The sequence below is a fragment of the Chiloscyllium plagiosum genome, unplaced genomic scaffold, assembly GCF_037043375.1.
Source record: "Chiloscyllium plagiosum isolate Xiang-an unplaced genomic scaffold, Cpla_swu_hap1 HiC_scaffold_13, whole genome shotgun sequence".
Taxonomy (NCBI): Eukaryota; Metazoa; Chordata; class Chondrichthyes; order Orectolobiformes; family Hemiscylliidae; genus Chiloscyllium; species Chiloscyllium plagiosum.
The window spans coordinates 70,858,069-70,874,270 of record NW_028270151.1 but is presented as its reverse complement, the minus strand read 5'-3'; the positions used below and the strand labels follow the sequence as shown (position 1 = coordinate 70,874,270).

The following is a 16,202-nucleotide window of genomic DNA, read 5'->3' as shown; positions in this document are numbered from 1 at the left end:
GAATGTTGCCAAAAGAAAGAAACCTAGGGGTGCAGGCAGACAAGATGAAGGTGGCATTCAGCATCCATGTCTTTGTTGGTCACAGCATTGTGTATAGGAGTTGGAATGTCATGTTGCGGCTATTCAGGACATTGATGAGGCCACTTTTAGAATACTGCATACAATTCTGGTCCCCTTGTATATAAAGGACGTTGTTAAACTTGAAATGGTACAGAAAAGACTCAAGGATGTGGCCAAGACTGAAGGGTTTGACTTGTAGGGAGAGGCCGAACATGCTGGGGCTTTTTTCCCTGCAGCGTTGGAGGTTTACAGAGGTTTATAAAATCATAAGTGGCATGGATAGGTTGAACAGCCAAAGTCTTTTTCCTAGGGCACAAGAGTCCAAAACTAGAGGGCATGGGTTTACGGTGAGAGGGGAAGGATTTTAAAAGAACCTGAGGGGTAACTTTGTGATGTAGAGGGTGGTGCATTTATGGAACAAGCTGCCACAAAGAGTGGTGGGGACAAGTACAATTACACCATTTAACAGGTATCTGCATGGGTATAGGAATAGGAAAGGTTAGAGGGACACGAGCCAAATGCTGGCAAATGGGACTAGGTCAGATTGGGATGTCTGGTCGGCACAGATGAGTTGAACCAAATGGTCTGTTTCTGTGCTCTATGAATTGCTATGCCAAAGCAGCAAGCAAAAAAGATCACAGGTTTTCTGGCTTGCTAAGGGGTCCTTTCCTTAAAGTGTTATTGCCAGAAAGATTAATTTGGCCCATCGTACCTGCACTAGTTCTCCAAATGAGCATCATGACTTTGTGCAATTCATCTGCCTTTTCCTGACACCTTTGCACATTTCTTCAATTTAAATAATGCTATGTACCCTTGAGTGCCTCAATGACTGTGTCGCCGCCACACTTCCAGGCAGTGCACTCCAGACCCAACCATTTGTTGTGTAAATGAGTTATTTTTCCTCACATCATGTTTTGCATATCCTTTCAAACCTTATCTTTTGCAGGCAGGAACAGTTTATATCCAGTGCCCTCATGATCTTGTAAACCTTTGTAAACAGAAACAATTGTTATCTAGCCCCCTTGTGATTTTCTAAACTTCGGTATGATCTCCTCCTCTTAGTCGTCTTATTTCCAAGAACAGTGTTGGCATCTCCAAAATATCATATCTTTATCTTTGTAATCAATTTTGCAAATCTCTTCTGCACTCTCTTTTCCTGTCTCAATTTCTCTGGCCACAGGAGAGGTGCCAGAGGACTGGAGGACAACCAATGTGACATCACTTTCAAAAGGGGAGAGAGGAATAGAAATATAGAATAAAGCATTTCATCATGGTAACCCTGTGGAATGCTGCCTTCTTCCCAGTCGGCTATGAAAAAACATATAGGGCTTGATGTATAGAGCCGGACAACCATGATGGAACTCATCAAGTAAAATTCTACCAGCTGTAGTGGCTGTGTGCTCTTCATTTGGTTAATGGGGGCGGTCAGTTTGTTCCTGAGTTAGGGTCTCACCAAGTTCTTCAATGACAAGCAGTTAATGTGTGGGGTAAATCACAAAAACAAAGGAGCAAATCAGGCTAATTCAACTTCTGTGGGATCATCCTCTCTTCTATGGCTGGAAAGATCTTTACTAGAAATACCTCTGAACGTATTCACTTACTATTGGAGAAGAGCATCTCCTCGAGAGCCAGTATAGTTTCAGAGCAAACAGAGGCCCCCAACGTCTGGCATTTGTACTCAAGACAAATACAAAAGTGCTGTCAACAAAGTAAAGCCTTGTATGTCATGTTTGGAGAATTCGCCAAGGTATCTTATGCAGCGAGAGAGACAAACTTTTGCAAATTATTGAAATATCAATAATGCCTACCTAGGTTCATGGCCATGGTGAACCAGTTTCATGAAAATTAGTATGGACAAGTAAAAGTACAATAGCAAACTCTGGAGACCCTTCTAAATTTCCAAAATGGTGAAGTGAGGAAGAAGAGGAACTCATCAATGAACTTCCTTGTATTGATGACTGCACTCTCCTAGCCCACAGTCACTAAATAAAGGACAAGCCACTTATAACAACATATTTTCTGAGGCAGCATAATTCTTTGAATTAAAATTCCATCTCAAGAAATGTGAAGCTCTGCATTTGCCTGCAATCGAAGAGAAATACAAGACTATTAAGCACTGCAATTGAAGTGAACAAACTGGAAGCTCTCAAGCAAATTAATTATTTGGGGAGTGACATCTTGCCTGTTGATAGCCTTTCTAAAACAAACAAAGCATTTTTGGAATTCTAAAAATTAATCTGGAAGGAACACATCAAAGCATAGACTAAATTCAACTGTACATACTAGAATTGAGTGAATGGTCCTATACTGCCATCATGTATGGCTCTGGAGCACTTCCATCAACACTACATCCACATCATCAGGACTGCATCACAAAGATTAAATTTCTGAAAAAAGCCATCAAAAGCATCAATGCCATCTTCCTGAAAAGCCAACTGCAACGGATGAGTTACATTGCCCAGGTATGCACAATCATCTGCCCAAGATCACATCATACAAATGAGTCAAACACTGGTGAAGGGAACAAAGAAGCCCCAGTTTCAAAGCAAACGTTACAAAGCCTCCCTGAAGACACCCTTCTCTAACCCTTGCAATGACTATCACCAGTGCAAAGTGCCAGCTGCAGATTGAGATGTCTGGAGATACTACAGACACCTTGGAGGATGAGCTAAGAACCAACATGAGAACACATAAGGTTAGACCCCATGGTACGCAGACACAACCACAGCTTCGTCTGACCCACTGTAGAAGAATCTACCTGATAGAGATGGGGCTGACTATAGGGCCCATGAGCAATTATGCCAAACTCCCAAAAATCTTCAGCTGAGAATAAATGCCAAAGATGACAAGCAGATTGAAGGCTCAGATATTATATTTGCTTCTTGATACCCTGAGGATTTCAGTGTTTTCTGCCATGACCAATTCCCTTGTATTTTTACATGCACGGAAATAAATCTTCCCAAAGAGTTTGGTTCTGATCAATCTTAATCCAGACTTCCTCTTCCATTGAAAAACTGCCATTCCAGCAAGCCTGTTTAGCTCGAGTATATAGTTTTTCCTTCTTGTAGAGCAACTTTCTTAAGTGTGAATAGCATTCAATATTTGATAAAAAACTATCAAAACACAAAAACAAATTTCATAAAGTGGGAAACTGATTGTCTCATCAGATTTTTAAAAATAGCATTTTGCAAAGTTATACAAGTACACAATTATACCTTTGCAACTGAAAATAAATTAGTGTTTATAACTTGGCTTTAATACACAGCTTGAATTTTTTATATAGCTTTTACTGGTCATAACAATTATTTTCAAAGCATTTTGGATGCAAAGTGCAAACAGAAGAAAAGGTTCGACAAAACATTTTTAATTGTTATTCTAATTTAGAGGAACAAAAAGCTGTTTTCTATTCAGAGAAATCCCATTCAGTCTCCACTCACATATATGGGGCGCAAGGTGAAGGATATTTTAGAAATAGCCATTTCAATATTACATCTAAAGATGTATTTTTTTTTAAATCAAAAAACATACTTACTGTAACACTGGTAACTCTGGAGTGATCATCTCTTCAGCACCTTTGCTGTCCACAAGTCTGGACTGGAATTATGCAATTTCTTCCTTTTGCTTTTTGGCGATCTTTCAAATAACTTGATTGCGTGAAAATTGTTTGCTGCTTCTTTTTCTTGATTAGTCTTTATGAAAAACATGTTTGGGCAATTTCTAAAATTAAAAGTAATATTAGAAAGGTATAATTGAACTTTAAATAAAACAGAGAATTCTTTACAATTCATCCAATTCTCATAACAAATAAGTTACTGAAAGGTTTACATCAAACTACATTGTATTGCTGTTCACGCAAGTTTGTTCACATTCTACGTTGACGATAAAAGCTTTAAATTCAATTGGAGACTTCAGATTTGTCTGCCACCCAGATTATGACTGAAATATTTGGAATAATTCTTATTTTACTGTTGTGACTCAATTGAAATACTGGAAACATAACATCTCTCCAGTGAGTTCTTTGAAAGTTTAACAAAACTTCACAGTTTTAACTATTTGTAATTTATTTGAAATTAATACATAGCCACATTTTATTAATTAAAATATAAACGCTATGTAATTTGTGCAAAAGCCTACATCCATTAGCACAATTATAGATGGTAGTTTTAAAAGTTGAATCTGATCAAAATAAAATTCAGTTTTCCAAAATAAGTTACCACGAACTTCGCTTAAGTCTAATTTCAGATTTTTTTTTTCTAAATTGGATTTTTAAAAAAGTTGAGCACTTTTTAAAATTCCAAATGGAAAACATTAGGAATTGCAACAACTGAAAAAAGCCACTTTAATGCTCAGTTTTCTCTATGCTTGGAACCCACTGGTGCTCAGTTTTGTGAAATCACTAGGGAAAAGAGACACCCACAGGAATACTTCTGTATTGCATACTGTAAAAATGTGTTTCAATTCTACACGTTTACACCCACATTAATGCATTTTATTTTGACACAGCATCATGTTTTACTACAGTATAATTACAAAGGGGAATAAGTCAAAATCTCTTGTACGATATGTACATAAAGCAGCTAATCTTAAACCTCAAAATAAATTACATTATCAGTTAAATACATTAATTCAAGAATGTTTTCATAAAATTCTGAGGTCTGTGTTACATGCGTCATCCACATATATGACACTTCAGACATATTTTAAAATAAGGATAAGGAGTTCAGTTTTGTTAATTAGAGCGAAGTTCCAAACTGATCTTGTGGTATGGTTTCTCCCTCCCTACACTTTTATCTCACCACCAGGGGCAGTATTATCCACAAGCTTAAAATGATAAAAGCATTAACCCCTTGGTTAGCTTTTTCTAAAACTAAATTGAAATATTTCAACTTACATTCTAACAAAAAAAGAAAAACAAAACAGAAAAAAAAGGCTGATTTGTTTTTACAATTGTACTTAAGACACTACCAGGATCTAAAATTATTGACATTAAAATTTTAACTAGCTAGGAAACAGTAACAGGGAAGAAAAAAATAAACCTGCTGCTCCATTAGTGTTATTTTTGCACAATTTGTGAACAATTGTCAACAAACCTAGAGTTATGATCATCTCAATATTCTTGAAGAAACATTGGCTTAAGAACCTTGAACATATACCTGATTCAAAGATATTCTATTTTATAAAAACACAAATTAAATAACTTATTAGCCTGCCACTAGATGGCTGCATTGCAGATAAGCTGGTATAAGGTTAGCTTGGATCTAACAGCTGTGGTGAACTCTTAAATGTTATGTAGCTACAGCCTACAGCTTCTAATTTCTGTAACTTAGAATGGTACACGTATTGTTTCTCAGGCACAGTGTGCAGCATGTTACCAGCAGAGGGTTCTCCTAGATAATATGAACAATCTCTCACAGATAATCTACATTCAACTCAGAATTACAATAGCCATTACAACTCAACAAAAGAAAAAAAAATCTTAATTCAGAACTTTACAAGTCAGCATCTAACAGCTTTAAATGTGCTTTCCTGCTGGAATCAATTTAATCTGTCGTGGAAAATTGACATAAGCCATTATGTACTGCTGTGCTTGGTTGAATTTTGTTTTGGTTTTCAAATTGTTTTGGCATTCTTGCATGCTCCCTGGCAACACAAATCCTCAGCTGACTGTTTCCTGTCTGACAAGCCTGACAACACAGCTGTAAACTGCAGCTACTCTTGCTACAATAGCTGGTGAATGAATAGCAATGCCCATCCCCCACCCTGTTAGCAGTATGCTCAGACGACAGAAGAAGTCAACTCAGCATTGAATTCTTATCATAAGATAAACAAAATAGACACATTTCTGTGTACTTTCAACAGAAACAAGTGACTTCGAATTCCTGAGGTTCCATGAAAAAAGCACAAAAAAGTATGATTATCCACTTTGCTTTTAGTCACCCTTCCTAATATCTTTCCTTTGCCTCAGTGACCTTGGAAACTGAAAGACATTTTACAACATTAACAGCAATGTAGATTTTATATGTGCAACTAGTACTGATACTTTGTTACTTTTTTGAAGGAATGTGGTATTGCTAGAATGGCAAGCAACTGACAACCATCCTTTATTGCACGGTGGCTCAGGAGGGCAGCACAGTGGCTCAGTGGTTAGCACTGCTGCCTCACAGCACCAGGGCCCAGGTTCGATTCCAGCCTCAGTTGACTGTCTGTGTAAGGTTTGCATGTTCTCCCAGTGTCTGCGTGGGTTTCGTCCGGGTGCTCCGGTTTCCTCTCACAATCCAAAGATGTGTGGGTTAGGTGAATTGACCATGCTAAATTGCCCATAGCGTAGGGTGCATTAGTTAGCGGGAAAAGATGTTTGGGTGGGTTACTCTTCGGAGGGTCGGTGTGGACTCGTTGGGCTAAAGGGCATGTTTCCACATTGTAGGGAATCTAAAAAAAATCTTAAAAAAGTGATTAGCTTGTTTGGCTGTGCAGAGGACTGTTAACAACAGTCTGTTGAGTTTCACAACAATCATTGAGTGTTGACATGGTCATCACCACTAGCATAATACTTCACATTTATTGTGATTCAAATTTCACCAGCTACTGTGCTCCCACAGCACTAGCATGGGGATCTGGATTACAATTACCACAATGTGCCATCTCCTTTATGAACCACAATATTATCTGAAAGCCAGCATTATTTAATACAAAAACACTTGGAATATTGCAGTGCAGATGTCAATCATTTCTATTGCATAATGTTGACCTGCAGTAATAACATTTCAGTGTTAGCTCAATGCATAATACTTTGATTATCTGGTATCAGAAATTTTACAAACAATACATTGTTACAATGGAAGTATCCCTGATACAGTTATTCATAGTTTATTGGGTTCAGCACAGTTTAGGATTATCATGGTTATCAATTTAATTCTTAAAATAAGTTGCGTTGGTTGCACAATTTCTTGAAGAATGCTGGAGTACAACACGTACCTGGAAAAAGTTCAGTAATTTGGACCGGTTGGAGAGGAGCCAGGGGGGAGGGGATAATGCATGCCAGCTGGAGAGTAGCCCAGAGGGTTGGGCCAGCTGAAGACAGCTTCCCACAATTTGCATTCCTAATCCTCATTTGCGGGCTGCTTTTTTTGGTGGTAGTCGCTCATGCTGAGAGAGGTGGTTACACCACAAGTTAGGGGCAAACAGACAGATGGGGAATGGGTGACCACCAGCTAATTCATGAGATCCCACTCGCTAATTGGTTTTCTGTCTGGATACTGGGTGAGTTATAGCTCATCAGAAGAGTGAAGCAAAAACGAAGCCTGTAGTTCCGCTGGTGACCCAGCTGTACAGGTGGAAAGGAAGACGAGTGAAATGGCTGTACTCATGCAGGATTCATTTAGAGAAACAGATAGATATTTTGGGTGACCAGCAATATGATTCCAGAATGGTATGTACCTCTCTGGTGCTAGGGTCAAGGATGTCACAAAGGAGTTGCAGGACATTCCTTGGGGGACCGCAAACCACAAGAAGTTGTGATCCACCTTATTACTAATGACATAGACAGAAATGAGGATGGTCCTGCAATCAGAATTTAGGCAGCTAGATAGAACATACTCAAAAATGCAGTAGTAATGCCTGGTATTTCACCAGTATCATGTGATTGAGTATAGAAACTGGAAGACAAGACAGATGACTGTGTGGTTGGAAGGAGGTTTTAGATTCTGGGACTGGCTCTGGGGAGACAGTACCTGGGCAGGTCAGTCAGATTAGACCTAAACAGAATCAAGACCAAATTCATTGTCAGCATGTTACTAGTGGTGGGAGAATGTTTCAGCTAACTCAGCAAGGTGTGGGAATCAGGAAAGAATACTAGAGAACACCAGGATTCAAAATGCCTGGGAGAGGCAGGTAGCACTTGAACAGAGAATGACATGTTTGAAGTCAGATTAAAGGAGAAAATACTAAAGTTACAGGGTGACAGAGCATGTATGTACAGTTAATTAGATTTGAGTTACGAACAAGACTATCATCTGGGATTATGTTGTTGTTGTAACAATAGAGCTTGACTCAAGGAAGGGCAGGACAGCGTGTTAAATATTCCTAGTTACAAGGTGTTCAGAAAAGATAGGGCAAGAAAAAATGCGGGAGTGTGGCATTTTTGGTTAACAAGAACAGTGCTGAGGAAAGAGGATGTTCCAGGGTTCAAGGACAGAATCAACTTGGCTGGAACACAGGAGCAGACAAAAGTCTATCAGCCTTTGAAAAGTAGGAAGATGTAAAGGAACAAATCTGCAAGGAAATCACTGAGACACAAATCATTGACTTCTTATCATGGGGAGAATAATTACCCTAAAATAGTGCAGTGTTCAGGTCAGACAGGAGCAAGCATTCTTAGATTGTTTTCAGGAGTATTTCTTTTCACAGCATGTGTTCAGTCCAACAAACAAGGAGGCATTTCTAGACCTGTTTCTTGATAATTAGATGGGCCAAGTAGATCACAGTACTGGAGATATCATTTAGGAGATAGCAATCATTCTAACAGTAGAAGGTTTACAATTATAATGGAAAAGGAAAAGGAAAGATTGATTAACTGTGGGACAGAAAACTTCACGGGGCAAGAGGAGAGCTGGACTGTCCAAGGGCATTGCAGCAGTGCAGCTGAAGATAGCCCAAAGGGACGGGCTGGCTGGCTGGATACAGCTTTCCCCCAATTTGCATTCCCAATCCTCATTTGCTGGCTGCACTTTCCTCAGTTGCTCATGTTGAGAGAGGTGGTCACACTGTAAGTTAAGGCCAAGCAGACAGATGGGGAATGGGTGACCACCAGCTGGTTCATTAGATCCTACTCACCAATTGGTTTTCTATTCTTGATACTGGTGAGCATTGGCTCCTCACCTTGACAAGCCAGTTTAAACCCTCCCCAACAGCACTAGAAAAACTCCCCACAATGATGCTAGTCCCATTCTGGTTCAGGTGCAACCTGCTGGCCTTGCACAGATCCCATTGCCCCCTAAAAACAGTCCCAGCTCCTGAAATCTAAGGATCCCCTCTCCTGCACTTCCCTCCAGCCATATACAGACCTGGACTAACCACTTACTTCTGGACACTAGCAAGTGGCATTTATGTGAAACTGGTTGGACCGTAGTTGGAATACTGCATACAGTATGGGCACTGTGCTTTAAGGAGGATATGAATACACTGTCAATGCAAATAGTTCCTGCAGACCTCTGGAGACCTTTCCTGATTTCATATAGCTTGGGGTTCTTTTCTCAGGACTTCCGTCAAGTTCACAGCTGAAGAATAATTAGACAGAGCAAAACCAAACAACCCAATCTGCAGTTTCCTGCCCCAAAAGCCAAACCTTTGGTTTCTCTTTCTTTTTTGAAGTTTATCTGTGGTTGGCTGGCCCAAACAGGTACTCGAGATTGCCCAATTCAACATCCACCAGCTGCCTGTTCATGGGCATAATGATATCTTGGTTCTGGTTTGTCTATAGTGTTCTTAGAGCAATACTCAACTTGCATGATCTTTTCAGGCCAGTTCTCAACAGCAAACATCAGATTTTAGTTCTCTCCTTTACTTAGAAACAAGCTGCTGTTCAAAGTTCAATTCTCAAATGCAACTCGGTTCCAAATCAAAAACGAGCAAAGTAAAAAAGTGATAGTCTTAACAATGTCTCGCCCCTGCTATGAGCAGATCGTCAGCACTCAGTCAAGCTGAAAGCTGACTGACCTTTGACAGTGGTACTCAGCAAGAGGCGGTTAGTTTGAATCCAAGCCTGCAAGAAGTCACTTGCAATGCAGCTGCTCCTGGAGACAAGAGACAGCAACTTCAGGCTGCAATCAGCAACCTATAAAGTTACACAGTCATTTAGTTTTGCGCAAGTGAAGGCATTGTTTTTTATTTTCTTGGAGTTTTTTTGCAGAAATTTGTGAATAAATATATACTGAGGGGCTACAGCTAATGTAGGGTACAGCTTTATGCTTTTGCTTTATTAATTTACTGATGTTCAACTAAGATTATTGTGCAACTGGGCCTTCTTGTTTGCTTTTCTAAACAAAATCAATTGAATCTTGCTTAATTCTTTTCTTCTCTCTAACCACCATCAGTGCTTTATTCATCACCTCTACACACAGAACCTACGAGTGATGAATATGACAACAGTTGTAAAGGAAAAAACATCTCCAATAAAACATAACATCTCAATTAGTCACAACATTCTCCTTGGAGATTAATTGAGTTGTCCATAAATTTTGGAAGAAAGTGTTTATTTGTATGACTTGTTTAATATTGTGGCTCCTTAATAAAAGTTTTACATTTCGAAGTATTGATTGTAACTTTCAGTTTCTTAACCATATTTTCATGATTAAAAATCTTAATTCATTAATGAAACTTAAACAGAACACAGATGAACTACAGAAGCGCCTCGACTTACTAACTTGATTCGTTCCGGGACCCAATTCACGAACTGAATCAATTTTTACCCATTGTTCGGATAGCGTAAGAATGCTTGGACGGATGTTCACAGCGCACGCGCCAAAGACGAACTGAATGAGATCACGCGGGGCCCCGAGAGCTTTTGCGTTCAACAAGCGTGTAGCAAAGCAGAACAATGAAACCACGTGGTTGCACACGGGCATTTTGCGTTCGTACCTTTGTTCGTACCTTGAATTTTGTACGTACATTGAAGCAAAATTTTATGTACAATCCTGTTCGTAAACTGATTTATTCATGAACGGGGTCGTTTGTATGTTGAGGCGCTACTGTACTGTGCAATCTAATTAATAGGCTGAGCTTGCTGATTCATTTTTACATAAATTGCATTCACCCAGGCTGACAATTTTAAAACGTAACTTTATTGGCCAGGAAAAGCCAGCCAGTCAACTATAACCTGTCAACTATGACCTACTAGTCATAGTTGACAGGTCATGCACGTGTCAACCATTTCCAACTGATAGTAGCTGACTGATCACAATGAGAGTTGACCACTCCAAACCAGTCAAAAGCATTGTTGACAGTAACCAATTGGATAAGCATATCTGCTTGGCAATCAGGGTCAACTGTTTCAAATGGTCTTGCATACTGATTGTCAAATGCTTTAGCCATTCGAATTAAACTTCTTTTCCATCTGCAATTATACCTCACTTGAATTCCACAGTGTACTAAATCATTTCTTTCTAGTTTGTTTGAAATTCAATTCGGCTGTCAATTACTTGGGCTATCTTCCCTCAGTTTGCAGCTAACCATAGAAGGTCCGATAAGCAACTAATTCTTTCAGTAAGCACATGAATAAATTGAAACCAGAAAGTGTTCTGAGTCTACCATCGCCATGATGACATAACACATGTTGAGCTATTCTCATGATGAGCTTGGAGGTCGATTATTCCTCGTTTACAATTTCTTCCTTGATCTGATGAATTGAATGGATTTTACAACTTTTAGAATTCAATGAATACTTTTAAATCAATTAAAGCTTAGTTCTCGAAACTGAACATCTCTGAAATGTCCTTCTTGCAACGACTATGGCCATTACATCGACAGTTCTTTAGCTAAGTAAACCTGTTTTATGATCTTGTGAACATTGATCCTAACCTTTTGAGTGCAATAGGCTGCAAGTGTGCTTTAATTGCATTTTTCCCCTTTTCTACAGTAAAATTTTAATTGTTAAAACTAGAAATTATATACTAAAACACATGAACCATGAACTAAACCCTATTTACAGTACAGAATGCAGTGCTTTTCCACATAAAGTCAATAAACGAAGTTGACAGATCACCTCAATTTAAGATAATAAGGCATTGAAAATTCCCAGAAGTATTACAGAAACCAGAAAATACCTTGTACACAGAAAAGTCATACACTAAATGCAAAATGTTAGAAATAATCTACTTCTTTCTGAAAGGACTCCAAACTTAAACTATAAACGAGATGGTACATTTTTACAGTCTGGAAAGTTAAAGTGGAGGCAAACTTTAAGGGAAAATTATCAGTGGTTAAAACATTGAACTAAGTAATCTAAATCCTGGACTAATTATCTGGAGACATGTGCTCAATTCCCATTTCAGCAGCTGGGAAATTTAAATTAAGTAGATACATCTGGAACTTAAAAAGTTATGGTAATCATGCAACTACTAGCTTGTCATTTAAAACCTATTTGGTTCCCTGATGGCTTTTAGATGCCAACATCTGATGATCTTAAAAGTCTAGCCCTACATGACCACATGTAAAACATTCAGCAAGCCAGTCAGTTATCATGGGAGCATAATATGACTTTAAGACGAGTTTTAAAGTTCTGACCATTCCAGTGCCACCCAAATTCTGTGAATGAGTAAATAACAAGAAGAAAACCCATCACAAACTGATCTATTACACTTGAACTGTAGTGATGTGTGTAGGTAAACAAATACATCACTTGGAAAATCCTTTTATCTCAATTTCAGTTTCACATAAACAATTGTTTTGATTTTTAAACAGGAAACCTCGAAAACAAAATTCCAAGCCAGCTACAGAATCAAAACAGATGTATTTTTGATGATTCGACTGATAACCTGGAATTGTATCCCAAGTCCTGAACGTGTCTAGAATTACACTACCAAACTCAGGATTATCAGTCAGGTTTGCAACATGGCTCATTTACACCAGCCCAGTCCTCTGTAAAGCAAAACAACAATCCAGGGCATTGTGCCATTTTCAACAAAACAAAAACCTTGTATGAGAATGCTTTGCTGGGGCACACCCCATGTCAACATCTTGATCAAACAGTCAACTGTGATTCAACTGTATTTAAATGTGTGTTTGTTAGGAATGTACCAATTCTTTACTCGAGTTCCGTTTCTGACCAGATTTCAAATATGTGAGAACTGCTAATGGAGAAGGCTTTGTGGTTCATCATAACTATCCTTTTTGATAGATCTCAGTATGACATTTATTTTCTCAACCCATTCTCTTTTTTGAAATAAATGTGTTTGTCTCAACGTACTGCAATGTTCCACTCTTCAATTGTAAATTTTCACTTTTAAGTTCTCCCAATCCTCTCTCATAATTTGCTACATAAATTTGGAAATTTTCAGTCATCTCAGACTCCATTACGCCTACCTCATGTAGACTAATAATTACACTTAGATTGAACTTAGATGCCTTTTTAAAAATAAGCATCCTTACACATTTATCCTAAAAAAAATTTTGTTCCATTGATGGTGATTGGATGTTGGCTAGGGTTTTAGCCAAAATACCAATCTGCTCTGGACAAACTTTATTATTTCTATTTTACTAGAATAAATTAAGTTAATTTTTGTAATTCCTTGTTCTTTCACACAATTATGGAAATACTTTAGACTAAACAAAGAGCAAAAGCTACGAATATGTGAAAATCTGTGAAAACCATAAACCTGAAATTTGGCATTATCTGTGGAGAGGAAATATAGTTAACATTTCAGGAGAAACCATTTTCCTGAACAGCAATAAATTCAACCACAGTACACGATATAACATTAGATGTCAACTTCTTTCATTTAAGGTTAATGTGCAAAACTTCCAATGATTAAAATAGAGTTTTAAATTAGCTTTGAATGCATACAAATATAAATTTGATTGAAATTAAGAATGATTTACGATATCCCCACAAAAATAAAAGCACCATTTAACTGAATTCCCTAGCAATAAGCAGGTTGTTCTAATGATAACCCAACTAACACTCCCCACCAACCCACAGGAAAACAGACATTTGGCTACAGGAAACCTTCAAGTTACTTTTAATGTATCAATGCTGTTCTCCTTTACTCAGAACAAACTGGATCAGATATTTCCCCTTCCAACTGAAGGATTGTATTGGCTTCCAATTGTAATGAAGGGTTTAGGCTCTGCAGCTATCTGCAACTGAACCAAAACAAGAGATCAGCAGTACATGCTCAATTATCTACCTCACTGTGACAAAAACTGAATGTCTTGATATTTTACGCTGCTGTGATGAACATTTCAGGGTGCCTCCATAAAATTTTACCTCTCCTCTAACAAATAGACTGCAACCTTGATTCTTATTGGAGTGTCGGAGGCTGAGGGGGTGACCTTGTAGACGTTTGTAGAATCATGAGGGGCAAGGATAGGATAAATGGACGGGGTCTTTTCAATGGGGTGGGGAGGTTCAGATCTTGAGGGTGTGGGTTTGTGATGAGAGGGGAAAGATATGGAAGAGACCTAGTGGACAAATTTTTCACGTGGAGGGTGGTGCGTGTGTGGGGTGGGCTACCGGAGGTGATGGTGGAGGCTAGTACAATTGCAACATGGGTGTACGAATGGGAAGGGTTTGGAGGGTTGTGGGCTGGGTGCTGGTGGGTGGGAGTGGATTGGGTTGGGATGTCTGGTCGGCATGGATGATTTGAACCGAAGGGTCTGTTTTCATGCTGTGCATCTCTATGACTCTATATATATCAATGAAATGTAGCATATGTGTTTTTTACTTAAATTTATTTTGAAAATTTAGTTGTAACAGTACAGAAACAGATGACAATAGCTACACACAATTGTAAAATTAATTATGTTTCACATATTCACACATGCTGTTATCTTTGTGTGCTCAAGGGTGAGAGGCTAACTTCATTATTAAGTATTCCCAGATGACATACAGAATTGGAACAATACAAAATTAAGCGTTTTCTAATATTTCTGAAAATGTGTTCAGCCTAAACTCAGAAAATTGCATGCTTAATTGTGTCTGTATGTGATTAGAAAGAAAACATCATGGGCTACATTTTACCATGGTCACATTCAACAATGACATATGTAAGTTTTATAATAGAAGCCTCTAAAATGTACTCAAACACAGGAATCCTTGTTGGTTTAGAAACGCTTCTTGGCCTTCAGATCAGCTTACTCATTTTATTAGGGAGTATAAAGCATTTTTCATCTGCATGTATCAGCAGACCCACTCAATGCTTTTCAGCATAACGTCACAGTGCTGCAGAAAACAAAATCTCATCATAATCATCAAGCATAGCTTTACACAAATAGCTCATAAATTAAATTACAATACACTAATTCATACACTGTCCAACATCCCTTTTCTCCCCTCCCTGCCGGAAATTGAGTATAAGTAGAAGCGTATCAGACAATAAACCCAACATTGTAAAACTTACATTAACGCAGTTTCAAAATAAGCCAGGGAACATGAGAGAACTAAAAGATTTGAGTTTCTAACAACAGCTGAACTGAAGGGCATTGCTCTTGAAGCATGTGCCTGGCCACATTGCTGCAGAAGGCTCGAATTAGTTGGACTATATTGGGTAACCCATTCCTTCTGGAAAAGTTTGTACAAAAAACAACTCTATCCACAAGTCCATCAGGCAGTGATCAGCACATAACATTCTAAGACCTTACAGGAAAAGGAGAGGGCTTCCTGAAGAAGGGCTTATGCCTGAAACGTCGATTCTCCTGCTCCTTGGATGCTGCCTGACCTGCTGCGCTTTTCCAGCAACACATTTTTCGGCTCTGATCTCCAGCATCTGCAGTCCTCACTTTCTCCCAGGAAAAGGAGGGAGTCTGTTATGGGTGGCACGGTGGCACAGTGGTTAGCACTGCTGCCTCACAACACTAGAGACCCGGGTTCAATTCCCGCCTCAGGCAACTCTGTGTGGAGTTTGCACATTCTCCCAGTGTCTGCGTGAGTTTCCTCCGGGTGCTCTGGTTTCCTCCCACAATCCAAGAATGTGCAGGTTACGTGAATTGGCCTTGCTAAATTGCTCGTAGTGTTAGGTGAAGGGGTAAATGTAGGGGAATGGGTCTGGGTGGGTTACGCTTTGGCGGTTCGGTGTGGACTTGTTATGCCGAAGGGCCTATTTCCACACTAAGTAATCTAATCTAATGGATCCCCGAGTAGACCGTCAAAGTCATTTAGCAGAATTTTCAAACAAGCACCAAAATACAGCTTGACTGGTGGCAAGGACAGTACTTCCCATGGGTGTGTGCGTGAATTCTCCTTGTCACCATACACAGTCCTCAAGACTGAAGACGCCATCGCAGATCTCATTCTCAAGGTGAGTGAGCGTGACAGTGGTTTTTGTCAAGATTCATCCCAAATAGTTCTGTAACACAGGACTCTGCTCTACTGGGCTATTCCCAATGACACACACCAATACAAACATCAAGTGCACCTGGAGGATCATCGA

At 39.0% G+C, this 16,202-nt stretch overlaps 1 protein-coding gene across 2 annotated transcripts in view; it reads right to left on the bottom strand.

The window, feature by feature from the left end:
* LOC122555796 (cohesin subunit SA-1) overlaps window positions 1-16,202 on the bottom strand; it is a 207,996-nt gene that overhangs the window by 65,419 nt on the left and 126,375 nt on the right. For both annotated transcript variants that reach the window (XM_087993741.1, XM_087993742.1), the window contains exon 2: window positions 3,593-3,777. In XM_087993741.1, coding sequence (XP_087849867.1) covers window positions 3,593-3,621 — 29 coding nt within the window. In that variant the 5' untranslated portion in view covers window positions 3,622-3,777. The remainder of the gene's footprint in view (window positions 1-3,592; window positions 3,778-16,202) is intronic.